Source organism: Sabethes cyaneus, chromosome 2 (assembly GCF_943734655.1).
Source record: "Sabethes cyaneus chromosome 2, idSabCyanKW18_F2, whole genome shotgun sequence".
Lineage (NCBI taxonomy): Eukaryota > Metazoa > Arthropoda > Insecta > Diptera > Culicidae > Sabethes > Sabethes cyaneus.
The window spans coordinates 95,776,822-95,794,379 of NC_071354.1; the positions used below are offsets into that span (position 1 = coordinate 95,776,822).

Genomic DNA, 17,558 nt, shown 5'->3' on the forward strand with positions numbered 1-17,558 from the left:
GTTGCCGTCTAGCGTCAAATCATCGTTAGTCGCAGTCATCCTTTATGACCACGACATCGCGCTTTGCTGCAAAGATATTTTTCACCAGCACCTTTCGTCGCTCTTTCTGGGTGGTTGCCTGCTGCTCAGATATGTCTGGCCTCGACTGACGCTTCCGCATAAAAATGTTCCTTTTGCCTAGGTACTTCTTCACCGTTTGGTCGGTTGCTCTGACTTTTCGACCCAAGGCGTGGAACAATGAGGCTCTTGGATTTTCTCTTCTCGCTTCTGGTGCACTTTTGCTCCGGGGTGGAGCTGGCAGTACGAAGAAAGTATTGAGCGCAACTTGTTGACTGTTTTTGCATTGTCTGCTGGAAATCAACTGATAACGCTGTGAATTTTTTTTTTCTATTCACAACCAGAGCTGCCACAAGTACAGATATTTGTGCATACATAAATTTGGGACCCATCAATTATTTCAGTTGCTGTGATTTCTGGCTCTACTAATGTTCCTGAATTTTAAAGTAGTCCATAAACTATTTATGTTATTTAAAACATTAGATCGAGAAAATTAAATACTCCGGAGAAAACGGTAGGATCCCAAATTTATGCATGCACAAATATCTGTATTTATGGCAACTCTGTTCACAGCAGCACTGCATAGTAGGATTCACCACCAGGTGGTAGGGTAATTGTAAGAAAAATTGCTAAAATCATTTTCAATTTTGAAATGGATTGTTGGACATCGTTTAGTTCTCCCGAGCTAGATCGGGTATTTTCAACTTTTTTAAAACCAGATGGCAAACTGGTAAGGAATGAAATGAGCTCGTTTCAAAGAAACGAAAATACCGATATTGGACAGACTTGCCCCGTGATGTTTTTTCTGCATGGCTTCCACTTCAAGAAATTATTGAGATTCCACTTCAAGGGAATGTTCAAGCGACAGTTCAGGGAGCTTATTTACGTAAATTTAGCAGTTTTTCGATACAGTTTATTGTAAAAAATAATCTATTCTATTTTATTTTTGAGTTCATTTTTCATTCTTACACAAGGCAACAGGAGCTAATAAGTATACGTGTCATCATTTAGAAGTAAACTGAGTCAATGAAACCATAATCTTGTAAAGTGACGCAAGCTGTTGATTCGTTTTTAAACTCAAATACATTTCTTAATTTGAAAGAAAAACATAAACGCTATCATCTTGAAACTTTATTGACTAAAGCGTCATTTCCTTTTTGATGTGATGTAAGCTCCTTTAAATTTATTATCACTTGTATTCACTCACAAATTAGTTAAACAACTTTTTACTTTCTTAATTTAGCTGAAGTTTGAATTTTGGAGAAAATATTCAAAACTGGATTTCGCTGGCTATATACACGTGTTACGTACCTACATAATTTGTTTTAGAGCGTCATGTGCATGCACTGAATACTTTGTACTCTCGTACTTCCGTCACTTTTCTAAGATACGGTAACTAAGCTGCTTTATAAAAGAACTTTAATCCCGATTATTTTCAATGTGGATTACCCAGTATAATCCAATTTTGAGCACAATTTTTTTGTAATCCTGCTTCAGTGCATTATGATATCGCTTGCATTGTTTTTAGCCGTTAGTAGCATTTTACATTCTTCTCAAGACTGCACTGTCCATAATTTGCATCGAAATTCAATCCATCCGGGCAGGTTCGATCGCTTGCAATGCCTTTGAAGCACTGAATGAAATTATGACATGAACCCTCAACTGGTAGATTTCGAAATCCTGTGGTGGGACATTTGACGCATCCGGCCTTGCTGGGATTTTCGCATATCTGTCTAACTGCATTGTAATGCAACCCAACGGCACAGTTCATACGGACCGGTAAGCCACCAAGGCAATAGTAATAATAATTACAATGTTCGGTGTCAGGTGCCAAGCTACCATCCGGTCGACCATTGCAGTTCAGACTCGAAGCAATTCCTAATACTAGGGTTGAACTAAAGAGAAACACCAACACTGCCACAAAATGTCAATATTGAAATATGAATCAGTGAATCCTTCAAAAACAGAGAAAATATTAAACTTACATTTCATTTTGTTCGATGTAAAGAGTTCAATTCACTACACAGCAAAACCTCGAGTGGACGAATGGTATGTTTACTTATAAATTTAAGAGAGTTTTGAGCAGCGTTGACTTCCTGCCAATATGATAAAACTAGATAACGGGCTCCAGACTGACCAGTTTAACAGTACGTTGTCACTTATTATCAGAAACTGAAGCTGTCACTTATTATCAGAAACTGATAAAGTCAGCCAAGTACCAAAACGATGATAGTATGTCCATTGTATACGTTGTACTACATTGTACTGAAATTTACTGTTTAACATGTTGAGTAGCTTGTGTTTTCCCATATAAAGCGTTCAGACATCCGGTTGATGTAATGCATTATAAAAAAATGCTGACAAATTTGATAGGATAATGGATAAAGAATAGCAAATCGGACATTCTAGCAATTTATTGAATGAGGTTCTATCATAAGCTAGTCTATAGCAATTGAAAGTTTATCATATTTGTTTCGTATCTCTGGATTAATTAAGTATTTAAATTTGCATTAAGCGTCTGGTTACAATTATGGTCAATTAAAAAAATAATTTCTAATTGATATAGCTCAAATATAACTTCAATGAAATTGTTTTTGATTATACGTAAGCAGTCAACCTTAGAAGTTCCTTTACCAAATTTGGGAATCGCAAAAAAGTATGCAATAATAGTTGGAAAACAAATGGTCGATTTGACCCCAGGACATCATCAACTGAATTGCTTCACTTCACCTATTTTATTTCCGTATTCATGTCTTGGCAAAAATAGGAAAAATGGTAAAAATCCAAGTGATTTGTCCGATTTTTCCGTACCAAGCGTCGTCAAAACAAATAAATGAAGCTGATTTTCTTTAACCTTCGCTTCATACATGAAGTGACTTGTTTAATTTGTTGAATAGAATCTTTCACACAAGCTTCACTTGAAACTAGCTCAAGTGACGGCGATTGAAAGTCTGTCACGATTTGTTAATGCTGACTAGATTAATTGCTCTACATATGCCAGACTAAAACCAGGGGCTAGGTAGACAGGGTTACAAATCAATGCGTCGAAAACTACATGCTAGAAAGAGGCTCCAGAGAAAGTAACGTTTGCCTCTCACTATTGACTCCCAGTGACTATCGACGGCGATGAACTGGAAGTGGTTGATGAGTTTGTATATTTGGGATCTCTGGTCTCCGCCGACAGTAATACGAGTAATGTGATCCAACTTCGCATTCAAGCTGGAAATCGAGCCTACTAAAGAAACTGACTAAAGAAGTGACAGGTAACTCATTTTCAGTTCGTCGAAACCAAGTGCGCATGAATCTCGATGAAACCTTCTGAATCTTTTGTTCGAAAACTTGCGGAGTATCAGCCGATGAACGCGGCAGAAAATAATGACTGCAAGCAAACGGCAACAAATATCATCGTATCATCACGAAATCGATCCGTGCTGCCTAACGAAAACACCAGGCAATCAAATTTGTATCGTACAGTTCATAAAATCGCCTAAATGTTGAACTCGAAAAAATATTGTTCGAACTTTTGCTAGCAACTTTGAACAGAGTCATGCACAACAATCATCGTTGAGCAAATCAGGTTTAATGATGACAGGAAGCCGCGAGTGACTGAGCTCCGATGTCATTTCTTTAGTCAGATTCTTTAGAGCCTACCTTTCCCTCCGCAAGGCACTTCGATCAAGGAGCATATGCCGCCGCACAAAGCTGATTATTATTATTATTATTATTATTTGTTTATTGTATTCATCTAACATACTGTCTTAATGAATAAAAATATCACAATTTTCATACAGCAAAAACGTCAGATTTAGTTATTCTACGCGAGAAAGTGCTGGAACTTTCACCAAACTCGAACAACTCTTCAACAGAGGCGAAAGCGGGTATCGTCGATGATATAGGCTCATTGTATCCAAACGCTATGCAATGAAATCTTGGTTGAAGTAACGTAGCATTCCTAAGGGACCGCGATGGAATTCTGAGAGCAAGTAGCGATAGCAATCGTGGACAGTCGACCTCGTTGTTTAGAAGCTTGGCAACAAAAGTTACCTGTTGAATTTTCCGGCGTCTGGTCAAAGTGTCAAGGTTGATTAGTTTGTAGCGATCGCGATAAGGAGGAAGGTTTAGAGGGTCACGCCATGGCAAATTACGCAGAGCAACGCGAAGAAACCGTTTTTGTACTCTCTCTATTCGTATGTCCCGTGTTATTCGATGAGGTAGCAGTGGTTGGAGAATTCGCGAAAAAGTGATCATTTGAATCGATGAACATCCCTCATGAACATACACTATTCGCCTGCCTCGCCGATAATGCACGCATCAGCTTTATATTTTATCACGAATAGAACCTCAATATGAACATCAGAATTCGTTCAAAAATTGAATATTGAACATTGAGTGTGTTCGATTTTTCGGATATAGAATGCCCGGGGACGTCGGAAAGTATTCAAAGTAATATTACCACGAAAAGGGAATAGTTTAAAGTAGTGTTAGTGGCTTTACAAGCAGCAGAAAGCGTCAATTGGCACTTTTGCGTTGCTCACGATATTCGTATATTCAGCGATGCTACGAAGCGTGAGTGTATGATGCTCATTGTTATAGGTGAATTGAACCACTCGCGTAGCTGTTTTATCATGATAAAAACCGTTTGCCGATGCTCGGCGTATCTATTCATTTTGCGAGTTTTCCAACCTCTGTGAGGTAGCCATATAAGCGCTGCATTCTCCAGAATGGGACGAACCAATGAGCAATATAAGGCTTTAAGGCTGTAAGGATCGTTAAAATCTTTCGCTATTTTCGTTATAAAGCCTAACTGTCGGTTAGCTTTAGCGATGATAGCTCCTAGATGATTGGCAAAGGTAAGTTTCTTATCCATCAGAACTCCAAGGTCACTAATTTCTTCGGCTCTGTTGAGCTTAATGTCTTTTATGTGGTAGTCGAAAATAATTGGTTGCGCAATGCGATGAAATGTCATGACGGAGCATTTAGGGACGCTGAAAATAAGTTTGTTGCGTTGACACCAATCAACAAAAGTATTTAGCAATCCTTGTAAACGGTAACAATCGTCGATACATCTCACTACAGAGTATAGTTTTAAATCGTCAGTATAAACCAGTTTACAGTCACCATCAAGCAAAGATGCAACATCGTTGAAAAAGATCGTGAACAGCAAAGGCCCCAGGTTGCTCCCCTGAGGTACTCCACTCAAGTTACCAAACGGTGTCGAAATACATCTTCCCAATTTCACGCGTAGTGTTCTATGGCTAAGGTAAGGGCGAAGCCATTCGGTAAAATGTGAGTGGCTGAGGCGTATGAATCACGAGTTACAGGCACTGCTTGGAAAGATTCCCATCGTACACCTGGTGAAAGTTGCGAGACTACGGTGGACCGGCCACGTCGCAAGGATGCCGGACGACTACGCAGTGAAATTCGTTCTCTTCAAGAACCCCACCGGTACGAAAGATTTGTTGTTGTGTTATCTTCTTTAAAATATCACACGGTCGACAAATTTTCAAAAACGGACTTATTACAAGTTCCCTTTTTGCGTCCTTGATTAGCACGTCTCCTAAACAAATGAACATTTAAAACAAACTTGCAAGCTGTGTTGACATTTGAATACACTCTAAACGAAAAATATGCAGATACATCTGTGATGAACCCATTTTTAATTGAACTAATCAATCCCGTCGTGCTATTATTGGCACATTCTACCCCCCTTTTTAATTTTAAAGTTTTTAGCAAAATATTAGAATAATGTGCGTAGTTTTTTTTCCTTGTTGGGGTTCCTTGGACCACTGCGACCAGTTCTTTGATCTATTGTGGTGTGTCCTCTTTTGCTGTATGCCTTTACTTATGAACAGCTACTATGTTGTTTAGTAATTGTTATTTTAATTGAAGGCATCATCCCAACATGGTAATATGTTGAGAATAAATTGTATTACTTTCTGAGGAGAACTAGCCCATATTTCCGAAGGCTCCAACAGTCCTTAATCAGGAATTTTGCGCCTTTTATTGAATAATGCCGTGCATTCGCACAGTATATGATGAGCACTTTCACACTCTAGATTGCAGAAACGACATCTATCTTCATTAAGCTTTCCTATTACCTTCAGATGATATTTGCTTGGACAATGACCAATAGCCACTCCGCTAAAAGTACTCAAATCTTTTTTTGAAAGATTCAATAGCTTTTGCGTGATTGAGGCATTTGGCTTAATAAACCGTTTTGCATGACGGGCTGATAGAGTATTATTCCAGTTCAAAATGACCTGATTCTCTTCCCATTTTTTCAGTTCCATCTTGCACGTACTATTGGATACCCCACAGAAAGGCTCGGGACCTATAAATTCCATTGCAGATCCAGATCTGGCTAACTCGTCTGCTCTTTCATTACCTTCTATACCACAGTGCCCGGGAACCCAAAAGAGGTTTACCCTGTTGTGTGTAGATAGCTGTTGAAGCAGTTTTACACAGTCCCAGACTAATGGAAGTGCAAGCAACAGATTTTAGAGCTCTCAGAGCTGCTTGACTGTCTGAGAAAATACAAATATTTGCATACCTATATTTTCTCTTCAAGCAGATCGAAGTACATTCTAGAATAGCATATATAAATGTGCGTAGTTAATAACGTATGCATTAAAAATTGACTTTATTCGGATGGTGATAAAAAAAATACTAAGGCAGCTAATTGAGTTCAGTAGATTTTCCATGAAAGGTAATTAGATTAGCTTACTTACTTACTTACTTATGTGTCCATGTCCGCCGGTCCGGCAGAACAAAGGGATGAAATCAGAGATCTCCACTGCTGACGGTTACCCGCCATGGCTTTTACCTGTCGCCAGGACAGGTTCTCGTCTACAGCCCGGCGTCGTTGGCTAAGCTCCGTCGCCATGAGCCTCTGGGTCTGCCTCTTCTACACTGTCCTTGTGGATTCCAGTCGAGTGCTTCTCTGCAAACCTCATTCGCTACTTTCCTCAAGGTGTGTCCGATCCACCTCCACCTACGTTCACGAATTTCTGTGGCTATCGGCCGCTGATGACACCGACAATGGAGTTCCTCATTGGATATCCAGTTATCAGGCCACTAGGCACGAATGAAGTATCGCAGGCATCGGTTAATGAATACCTGCAGTTTTTGCGTTGCTCCACACTCCACTCACCACATTTCGGAGGTATGCAGCAGTACGAATTTAACGTTTGAATTAAAGACCTGCAAAGGCACCCCTGGCCTTCCTGATCCGTGTGGCTATATCAGTCTTGGTACCACCATCGGGCGTTGTTTGGTTACCAAGATATTGAAAGGCGTCTACCTGCTCAACATGTTGTCCCGCTACTGTGAAGTTGGTGGAATTGTCAGTGTTCACTACCATAGACTTAGTTTTCGCTACATTGACTGTGAGACCTGCTATTTGGGAGCTCTCGGAGAGGTCATCTAACTTGCTCTGCATGTCGTTTCGGCGTTGTGCGAGCAAGACAATGTCGTCGGCTAGGTCGAGGTTATTTAGCTGCTCCATCGTTAGAGGATTCCAAGGCAATCCACGATTTGGTCTACTGTCAATTGCTCCAACTAATATCTCATCCATAACGATGAGAAACAGAAGCGGTGATAAAATGCAGCCCTGTCTCACGCCAGCAGTAACCCTTATGGGGTCGGACAAGACGCCGTCGTGCAAAACCTTGCACTAGAACGCCTCGTACTGAGCCTCGATGAGATGGACTAGCTTATCTGGAACTCCTCTACGCCTAAGTGCGCCCCAGATGTTTTCGTGATTGAGTCGGTCGAACGCCTTTTCGAAGTCAACGAACACCAGCAGAAGAAAGTCCTGGAATTCGTTGATCTGCTCCAATATAATGCGGAGCGTTGTGATATGGTCTACACATAATCGGCCAGCACGGAATCCTGCTTGCTGCCGCCGGAGAGTAGCGTCGATCTTCTCCTGGATCCGGTTGAGGATTACCTTACAGAGTACTTTGAGAGTAATACAGAGCAACGTGATGCCACGCCAGTTACCGCATTCAGTTAGGTTTCCTTTCTTAGGGACTTTGATCAATATGCCCTGCATCCAGTCCACCGGAAAAGTTGCGGTTTCCCAAATATTGCTGAAAAGCTGATGCATCATCTGGGCTGACAAAGATAGGTTAGCTTTGAGCATTTCGGCTGAAATACGATCTATCCCTTGCGCTCTATTGGATTGCATACTCTTGATGGCTGCTACAATTTCATCCAGCGATGGCGCCTCCGAGTTCACGCGAGTGATTCGACGAACTGTAGGTGTCGTACGCTGCTGGTTTTGTTGGTCTCTGACATTTGAAACTCGGAAGAGTTGTTCAAAATGTTCAGTCCGTCGCTTAAGCTGTTCTGTACGGTCAGTCAATAGCTGACCCGCTCTGTCCTTTAGCGGCATCTTTGTATTCATCCTGGCACCACTAAGGCGGCAAGAAATATCGTACAACAAACGGATATCACCATTGGCGATGGCGGTTACTCCTTGTTCGGCTAGAGAGTTAGTCCAGGCTCTCTTGTCCCGTCTACAAGCACGTTTAACAGCCCTCTCCAGTTCGGCGTATCGTTGACGGGCAGCTGTCTTAGCCGATCTGGTCCGCGCTCGCTCAATGCTGGCTTTCGCCTCTCTCCGCTCGTCGATCTTCCTTCAAGTTTCATCCGAAATCCACTCCCTCCGCCCGCCTCCGAGTTTCATCACTGGTCGTGATGAAGGCGTTCTTGATGCCGGTCCATTGCTCTTCGACGGTTCCACCAGGTGGCAACTCCGAGGCTCGAGATTAAAGTTGTTCAACAAAGGCCCGTTTAACCTCAGGATTCTCCAATCGGGGGACGTCGTAGCGGCACCCAACTTTCTCCTCCAATCGTTGGACATGTGCGACGCGCAGGCGTATCTCAGCGATAACAAGATGATGGTCGGATGCAATGTCAGCGTATGTTTGTTGCGTACATCAAGAAGGCTCCTATTCCATTTCCGGCTGATGCAGATGTGGTCGATTTGGTTTTCTGTTCGGCCGTCGCGGGAAACCCACGTGAATTTATGTACTGGTCTATGGGGGAAGAGCGATCCACCAATGACCATGTCGTTATTACCACAGAATTCTGTAAACAGCTCCTCGTTTTCGCTCATCTCTCCTAGGCCATGGCGTCCCATGACGCGTTCAAGGTCCGCGTTGTTTGAGCCAATCTTCGCGTTGAAGTCGCCCATGTGAATTTGGATGTCCCCCTTCGGGATTTTCTCAACCACGCTGTTCAGCTGGCTGTAAAAACTCTCTTTCTCCTGCAGGTCGGCAGCATCTGTTGGCGCATAGCACTGGATTGCCGTAAGGTTCCTAACCCGTGTTCTGAATCTGGCAACGATTATTCGCTCATTTATTGGTTCCCACTTCATCAGGGCCGCATGTGCCCCTGAGCTCAGTAGAGATCCAACTCCTCTTTCTCGAGTAGCATTTTCACCTCGTATGCCAGAGTAGAGCAAGACTTGCCCGGATGATGTCCTGTGTTCGCCAGTACCCGGCCAGCGGACCTCGCTCAGTCCCACGATTCCAAGCTTCAGACGGCTAGCCTCCTTTGCAAGTTAAGCCAGCTTGCCCTGCTGGGCAAGGGTCAGTATTTTCCATGTTCCGATTCGTGTCCGTGCTTTCATGCTAAAGGTCGTTGCCAATAATCCAGAGAGATTTCTTCTTTCATTTTCGGTAACTTTTGTCCGTAACGGTAACTGTGTTCCGGTACAGTAGGCTGTTAACCTAAGGTCCTTATCCCGCTGATGGGGCTGCCATCTTAATGTGGGCGGGAGCCACTGTGCCACCTTTCCTGTTAGCATACGACAACCGAAGTTGCGTTCCCCAGCCGGCACCTCGTGGAGGTAGGAATAGGAGTTAATGAACAGAGGTTATGGAATACACATGTTCACCCTTTGCCAGCCCAGCTTACTTGGAAGAAAATTCTACGCCCTTACGAGCGGCCTTCCGGCAGTTAATTGAAACATTCGCCATGGCGGACGAAAACATGCGTGTAGGCATGTTTTTGAGTTCTTTCTTCGATTTATTTATCAATTCCTCCTCAGTTTTCGCGACAAAATTGTTGGAGCAGATCTTACGCTTCAGGTTTGCCCTGAAATTCTCGATGGGACGCAGCTGGTGGACGTAGGGCGGGCTCGCCGAATTGGGTACCAGCCGCTCCATCTTCTACAACGATCGCTTCGAGTAGTGGGCCGACGCCAGATCCGGCCAGAACACCGCGTTTTTGTTCTTATGGTATTTCTAGATAAACGACGCGACTTCCGGCAGATACTTCGTACTATATATTTCCCCATTCACGGCCAGTCCGGAGCGAAAGAAGAGCGGCTTTGACATTCCCTTCTCGCTGATTGTCAGCCAGAGCAGCACCTTCTTGGAGAACTTGGTGTGTGAAATGAACTTCACCTTGGAGCTCCTTTCCTTCGTGAGGGAAGTAAAATACGAAGTGCCCTGCCAGTCGTTGCCATCCAGGCTGAGATAGGTCTCGTCGTTCATCACCACCGCCACGTCGCGATTCGCCGAGAAAATCGTCTTGACCATCTTATTCAGCCGCTGTCGCTGCGTCATTGCCTGCAGCTCCAAGACCAGTGGACGAGACTGCCGCCTCCTGACATGTATGTCCATGTTCGCCAGGCACTTTTTCACTGTTTGGCCGGTTGCACCGACCTCCCGGCCAAGCGCACGCACCGACGTAGCCACCTTTCCCTCGGCCTCGGTCTTCCTCTTCAGCATCCTTTGGAGCTTCTTGTCGCTCAGAGTCGTCGGCCGTCCGGAACCGGGCTTTCTTTCGATGGTCTTATCCAATAGTTGCCAATAGTGCCAAGATGTTGTAGATGCCGGAACGGGCGTATCCGGCACATCTATCCGTCAAGTGCCGCACGATGTCCGTTTTCGACGCGGTGGGGTACTGTTCTTTGAACGCGCACGCTTCTGAACGGAGTAGCATCACTGTTTTCGCCATCACAGTTAGAGTTCGACTGATAGAGCTGTAGAATTTTTATTGCAATTATGCTAATATAATAACCTTCTCTTAAATGTCTTTGGACACTTTACATTTTTGTTCTTACAAAGTATAAAAATTACCGGTTTCGGGTAAGTAGTTACCCATCTACGGGGCCGAGTCATTCTAGTTCTTACGTTAGCACGACTACGTAATTGAAGTTAAATAATAACCTTCCATAAGAAATTTATCAAACCCAATTAGCTGACTTAGTTTTTGTAATCAGCATCCGAAAAAAGTCCATTTTTTAATGCATACGTTAGTGTTTTTGGATCTATCACGAAGTACATTAATAGACCAATTAGATACACTATATTTATGTTTAAATCAGCATTCTGGCTAGTGGTGTAAGCTTATGAGAAAACCATAATTCTTTACATGTTGAAAAGGAACGCAGACAACCCTTGAAATTTTATTGAATGCTACTATGTTTGGAACGTTTGGCTGCTCCAAATTATGAATTAGTTTGTTTACCACCGGAACCCTAAGAGTATTGCAGTCACTGGTGCGTATTGAACGCTCCTCCCCTACTACCAACAAAGTACACGTCGTACTCAAAGATAAAACTCGCCGCAGCTAAGCCCGATCGAAATGTATAGGGCAATTGTGCGGAAGCTCTCATAGAAAATCAGAAACCTAAGAAAATAATTTTGCTGTACTACAAATGTCATCGAATTTCAAAAAGAACAATTTCAAGTTTCAGCATTCATATAACATATTTATTCCAATATCCGAAATGCTATTTCAAACTGAAAGAACTTATGATTTAATGTTTGATTCAGAAGAATTTATTGAAGTGATGATAATCTCCCTTATTGTCAGCTGACTCGTCATTTAGATTAACAAAAATAAAGTCGAAGTAATTTTGCAAAAATAAAGTCGAAGGTCCTTTACGCTCATAAGTGAAATTATGAATATCGTATGTGAATTAATTAAGAAAAATATCTATCGGTATACAACATAAAAAGAAATTAATATAGACATGCTGATTATGTGACAGTCTAAATTACGCCGCTCGAGATTGGGTCTACGTCACGTTCCTTGTGAGTAATCCATTACGACATGCGTAGTTGGGATGCGGAACTGATGTTATCAAGGGTATTAAAGGTATTAATCGCACAAATTTGCACAAGTTTATGCGACAGGCTTTGTTTTTTTACCATAATCTTTACCGCACAGATTAGATTGGTAATCAAAACCAAGTACCTAAAGTTATTTCTGTTGAAAAAGAATGGACTAGTGTGTGCTTCAGTGGTTGAGAAAATGGTCGCGCTTTGGGTGTTAGGAATTATAATTGGGAGCAGTATATGTACAGCCGTCGGGAATTTTAATTACTTTGAAATTCGTGATCGGGATGTGACTACAATTGATTGTATCAGTTCCTCCGTGAGTAATGTATGGGAACTTCAGCCATATCCCAATAATTGTCGTTGGTACATTTTCTGCATGAATAACATTGGAGTAATACGAGAGTGTCCTGATGAGCTTTACTTTAATCCTGTAACGAAATCTTGCGACTTTGCTGAAAACGTGGATTGCATCGAACCTACTACAGTTACTACAGAAGAAGTGACAACCGAAACTAGTGATGATGGCGAACTTACTACTACAACCAGTGACGATGATTCAACTGAAAGTACTGTTACACAAACAACTGACGATGATACTACCGTGGAAGGAACAACTGAGGAAACAGAAACGACTGAAACTAGTGACGATGGTGAAACCACCGCTGATATTACAATAACTGAAACAACAAATGATGATACTACGGTCGAAGAAACGACTGAAACTGGTGATGATGGTGAAGTAACTACTGATGTTACAATAACTGAAACGACAAATGATGATACTACGGTCGAAGAAACAACAGAAACTGGTGATGATGGCGAAGGTACTACTGATGTTACAACGGCAGAAACGACAAATGATGATACTACGGTCCAAGAAACAACAGAAACGGGTGATAATGGCGAAGGTACTAATGAGGAAACTACGACCCAGCAGGAAACGACAGCTGATGATGATTGTGAACCTCTATGTCTAACCTCACTCGGTGCAGGCGACGAGGTAGCAGACCCGCAAGATTGTGGACGTTTTATTGCTTGCGATGATCAATGTTACGGCGCAACAATGTTCTGCCCACAGGGGTTACATTTCAATCATCTGAAAAAAGTCTGTGACATACCGGATCGGGCAGAATGTTTGCTGAATGTATGCGTTGGTCGAGAAGATGGTCTATTTGCCAGTGTCAACAGCTGTAGACAGTGAGTATATCGATGTAACAGCAATCTTTGTAATTATTATCGATACCTACTTTTCGGACCCTCGACGTTTTTAGGCTGTTGATTACTCTTAATTAGTAGAACAATAGTAGAAAATGATCCTCAGTTGGATGCTATTTCGAATATATCGTAATAATTCTTGCTTTCATTTGTCTAATTCAAACGATTTCAATTACATTACTTCACTTACATTACAGCTTCTATGCATGCATTATTCAAAATGGATTGCTGACTTCTTGTGCATCCGGACAGGTCTTTGATCCGGTAGAGCGTCATTGTGTTGTTGAAGATGAAGACAATGTATGCCTGGTAAGAGAGTAGTATAACAATTATTAAAAACATATATATTAGAAAATTTTACCTTTCATTCACAGCCTCAGGAAATTCCACCGCCTCCTGCAGAATTAGAAGCGGAATGCCACCAAGTAGTTATTTCACAAAATCTTCCACATCCGAACTTTTGTGATGTCTATTTCCGTTGTGTAGCGGGTACATTGTTTCCTCGTAGGTGCCAGGAAGGGTTACTATTTGACCAGCAAACACAGTTTTGCAATTGGGCACAATTGGTGAACTGTCCGGTTTGAAGAACAACAGTAATAAACCGTGTTTTACATATTTCTGCTAATGTACAAAATAATGACTGATGATCAAAACATATCCAATCACATTGCATTCAAAGTACTCGAACTATCAATGAGTTTGTTTATATTGTTTGAATTTGATTTTGATTTTTTTTTATCCAAAATACCATATAGATTGATAGTAAATATTCATAGTATTATGACATGAGTGTACCCCATTAGGTATTCGGATGATAGGCATACGGACGTTAGGCATAAACACATTAAGCACAATAGACGTTGGGCATAATGGACGATAAGTATAATGGACGTTGGCTAATCCGCCGTTAGCTTGCAAGAGCCCGAACAAAAATTACATACAGTTTACAGTTTTTATTGTAAACATTGAAACTTATGGTAAATTTATTGTAAAAGTGCCTCAATGTCAGATTTTGTTCATATTTTTGTTACTTATTTTATACTATAGAATTGGCATATTTCATCATAAATTTGCTGTCTTTTTAATTATATTTTGTTTTTTTCGCCTAAAAAAATTACCATAAAAAGACGACAACTTTTACAGTAAATGAAAATTTTTGTTCGCGAAAATCTAGATTTTTTATTGGATACTTAACAACCCGTCATTTTTATGGTAGAATCTCTGAAAATTATGAAAGTTATGGTGGACAACAATAAGTTAAATGGTTTGGTTATCTTTTCTGACGATAAATTTTATTGTTTTTACTGTATTTTGTACCCTACCACTACAATAATTTTTATCTTCGTGTGATGGTTATTTTTTTCCGGGATAGCATAGCATAGTTTGACCGCCCGTGAGTTGCCCGCGGTTGATCTAGATCAGCTGAGATTGCATAAAGATCCATCAGAATGATGCTTGGGAGTAGCAGATCATTCTCAGTGTGCATTTTTTTGGTGATCTAATTCTTTGTGATGATCAATAGCAAAGCTGGCCATGCCCATGCAGGTCAATTTGGGAGGGAAAGGAATGTTAGTCCGACAATTACTGCTACTAGAAACCGAGGAATCCTCTGCATCATCCACAAGTGTCACAGGAAGGAGTTGTTGTTAGTAGAAGGGAATTGATCTGGAACCACCGAGGCATGTGGTGCGATCACTGTTTCGATTTGTTCAAAATCGCGCGCGGTTAGTTATTAAATACCGATACACATTTGTTGCCACGCACGAAAGCTGTCCTGAGACCAACGTGTTTATTTGGCAATTCATCAAAAATATTCACTGTGCGAGATACCTTTTGGCATCCTTCGATCATAGAACTTGCTTAAAAACTCTGACAACCGTCATTCGGGGCGAGATTGTGCCAAAAAAGTATATGTTTTTGTTCTTCAGCTCAGTATACACACAATTTAGAAACTAAGTTGATTTCAAACCGTAAAGATGTAAAGATGGTTTAGTTACAATGAAACCTAATTTTACTGGAAGTGCATGAACTTTGGCCCTTTTAGGGGGTGACATTGTGCCAAAAACATAAAGTTAAGGTAAATACCTAAACAGTGAACATTAGCATGTTTATAAACAATACACATAAATGTCAGTATAAAATAGTTCATGTGGGGCCGTCCATGAACTAAGTGGACTATTACGCGCAGGGGGTAGGCCAAAAAAAAACGCATCATACAAAAATTGTGAACGAAAATAACTCGGGGAGGTCTGAAATAACTAAAAATGAGTTCGTAGTCAATGAACAGCCTTTATATAGCTAGTAGCGTTTCTAGAGTTAACAAGGGGGTGATATATGGAGGGCGTGTATCCTAAGAGGGCATACCTATTTGATTATTTATCAAAAGTAACCAGGGATGGTTCGATCACTTTGACTCAATTTTGATTCATTTGACATTATCGTCTTAACCGAACAAAATTTGACAAAGTTTTGTATGAAACATTTATAGAACTTGTTATTATCTACAATTTTGCTGAACGAAGTGCTGCTGTAACTTTTTTAGTTGCGGCGCTACAATGCAAGTACCTCTTTAGTAACTAAATGAACGTTATTCTTACACCAATCGATTGGAAAATCTTCTAAAAATTGACCCAAATGAAGAAAAGTATGGATTCTTGATGTTGAACTATTGAAAAACTGAAAATAATGAACCTATGTTTTACCAGAATTCTCGCTTCGTGATTGGTTGGAAGATTCTTTACGATGATCTAAACCTATACCAATTTGATATCTGTGCTTGGGAAGTAAGCCAAAACAAGTGACAAAGTTTCCTCATTTCAACAACATTTCTTAACACCGCGGTTCAACCTAGACCATTTTGATGTCCTTGCTTGGGAAGTACGCCAGAAAGAGTAACAAAGCCCCCTCGTGCCAACAGATTTCTTACGAACGCGATTAGACCTAGTCCAATTTGATGTCTGTGTTAGGGAAGTGTGCCAGAAAAAATGACACAAGTTCGTTGTCCCAACAGATCGCAAATTCTTTACTGCGAGACGATTAAACCTCGGCGAATTTGATATCTGTGTTGGAAAAATGTGCTACAGCTGTAGTGTTCGGTTATAATACGACTCTGTATGAATACGCATGCTTGCCGTTTCATTAGAAGTGTAGTGGAAAGATGTGGGGGAACAAGGGGTAAGAAGGCCCGGCGGGGTAAGAGGGACCACATCGATTTCGTCAAGAAATCCTTTAATTTTCTACAAATGCCCCAGTATGTTGTGTTTATTAGCCTATCTAAACACTTTCGAGACAACCTGTGGCACTCGGCCGTATCCAACGTCAAAACTAGAATCAAAACAAACTTTTCGTTCGCAGTGTCTTCATGCGATATAATTTCAGCAGCAACAAATTTAAGGTTTTTCAGTAAAAAAAGCTAAGTATTTTGACGATTCTCTTACCATTGACTTTAATTGGGCAATTCTTGTTCTGCGTGTGGCGGAAAATGTATATAAAATAGTACGGATTGAGAGATAAAAGCAAAATAATGTAAATTGTAAGCTAGGGGTAAGACGGGCCATTTTTCACGGGGTAAAAGGGCCATACGTCATAGTGCTCATAATTGCCTAAAGTTCTTCTGTTTAGTGTCTTAATAGATTTTAGAAATATTGAATAAAAAAACAAACCTTTTTCCTGTTAAATTTGACTAACTATTTTATTATTCTGACAGATACGCATTTCGTTTATGACTTGCAGGCTTCATCAGTGTCTTTTTCGAAATAAAGTACACCTGTAATAAAAATTATCCCTGAATCTGAGATCATCCTGTCTAACACAGAGCCTCCCACGTCAAAAGAAGCCAACAAGTGCCAACATAATCAACATAACATAATCAATGTAAATTTGGATCTAATGGAATCAAAATTCGATGATTCCAATTCACTTAACGTTGCCTTCTTTACCTTCACCTAAAGTTAATGGTATTCGAAGAGTAAACGTCCTGCTGACAAATCAACAAAAATAACGCCAAGAAAAGAGTAAATAAAAACCAGTGGAGTAAAATAACGTCTACTCTTATTTTCAAAATTGAACTAGTAGTAAAGTTCCTTCTTTTAGCGGGTGTCTAAACTAAACTATACCTTCTTTTAGCATGTACCTAAAAACCCCTTAAGAACTTGTTCTTACTTAGTTAATAATATTGAAATTGTGTTAACAACTCAAAGAAACCTT

The 17,558-nt window shown here is 40.9% G+C and overlaps 1 protein-coding gene across 1 annotated transcript; it reads left to right on the plus strand.

Moving 5' to 3' along the window:
* Positions 1-12,330: 12,330 nt before the first annotated feature.
* LOC128735720 (chondroitin proteoglycan 2-like) lies at positions 12,331-13,936 on the plus strand. The gene is made up of 3 exons (XM_053830206.1): positions 12,331-13,334; positions 13,550-13,661; positions 13,727-13,936. Exons 1-3 carry the CDS (start codon positions 12,331-12,333, stop codon positions 13,934-13,936), a joined length of 1,326 nt encoding a protein of 441 aa, XP_053686181.1.
* The last annotated feature ends 3,622 nt before the right edge of the window (positions 13,937-17,558 follow it).

Excerpts from the sequence above, each read along its gene's own strand:
- LOC128735720 (XM_053830206.1), top strand. The coding sequence starts at position 12,331 with ATGGTCGCGCTTTGGGTGTTAGGAATTATAATTGGGAGCAGTATATGT. Across the intron at positions 13,335-13,549 it reads AGTGTCAACAGCTGTAGACA|CTTCTATGCATGCATTATTC; the intron begins GTGAGTATATCG and ends CTTACATTACAG. Across the intron at positions 13,662-13,726 it reads ATGAAGACAATGTATGCCTG|CCTCAGGAAATTCCACCGCC; the intron begins GTAAGAGAGTAG and ends TTTCATTCACAG.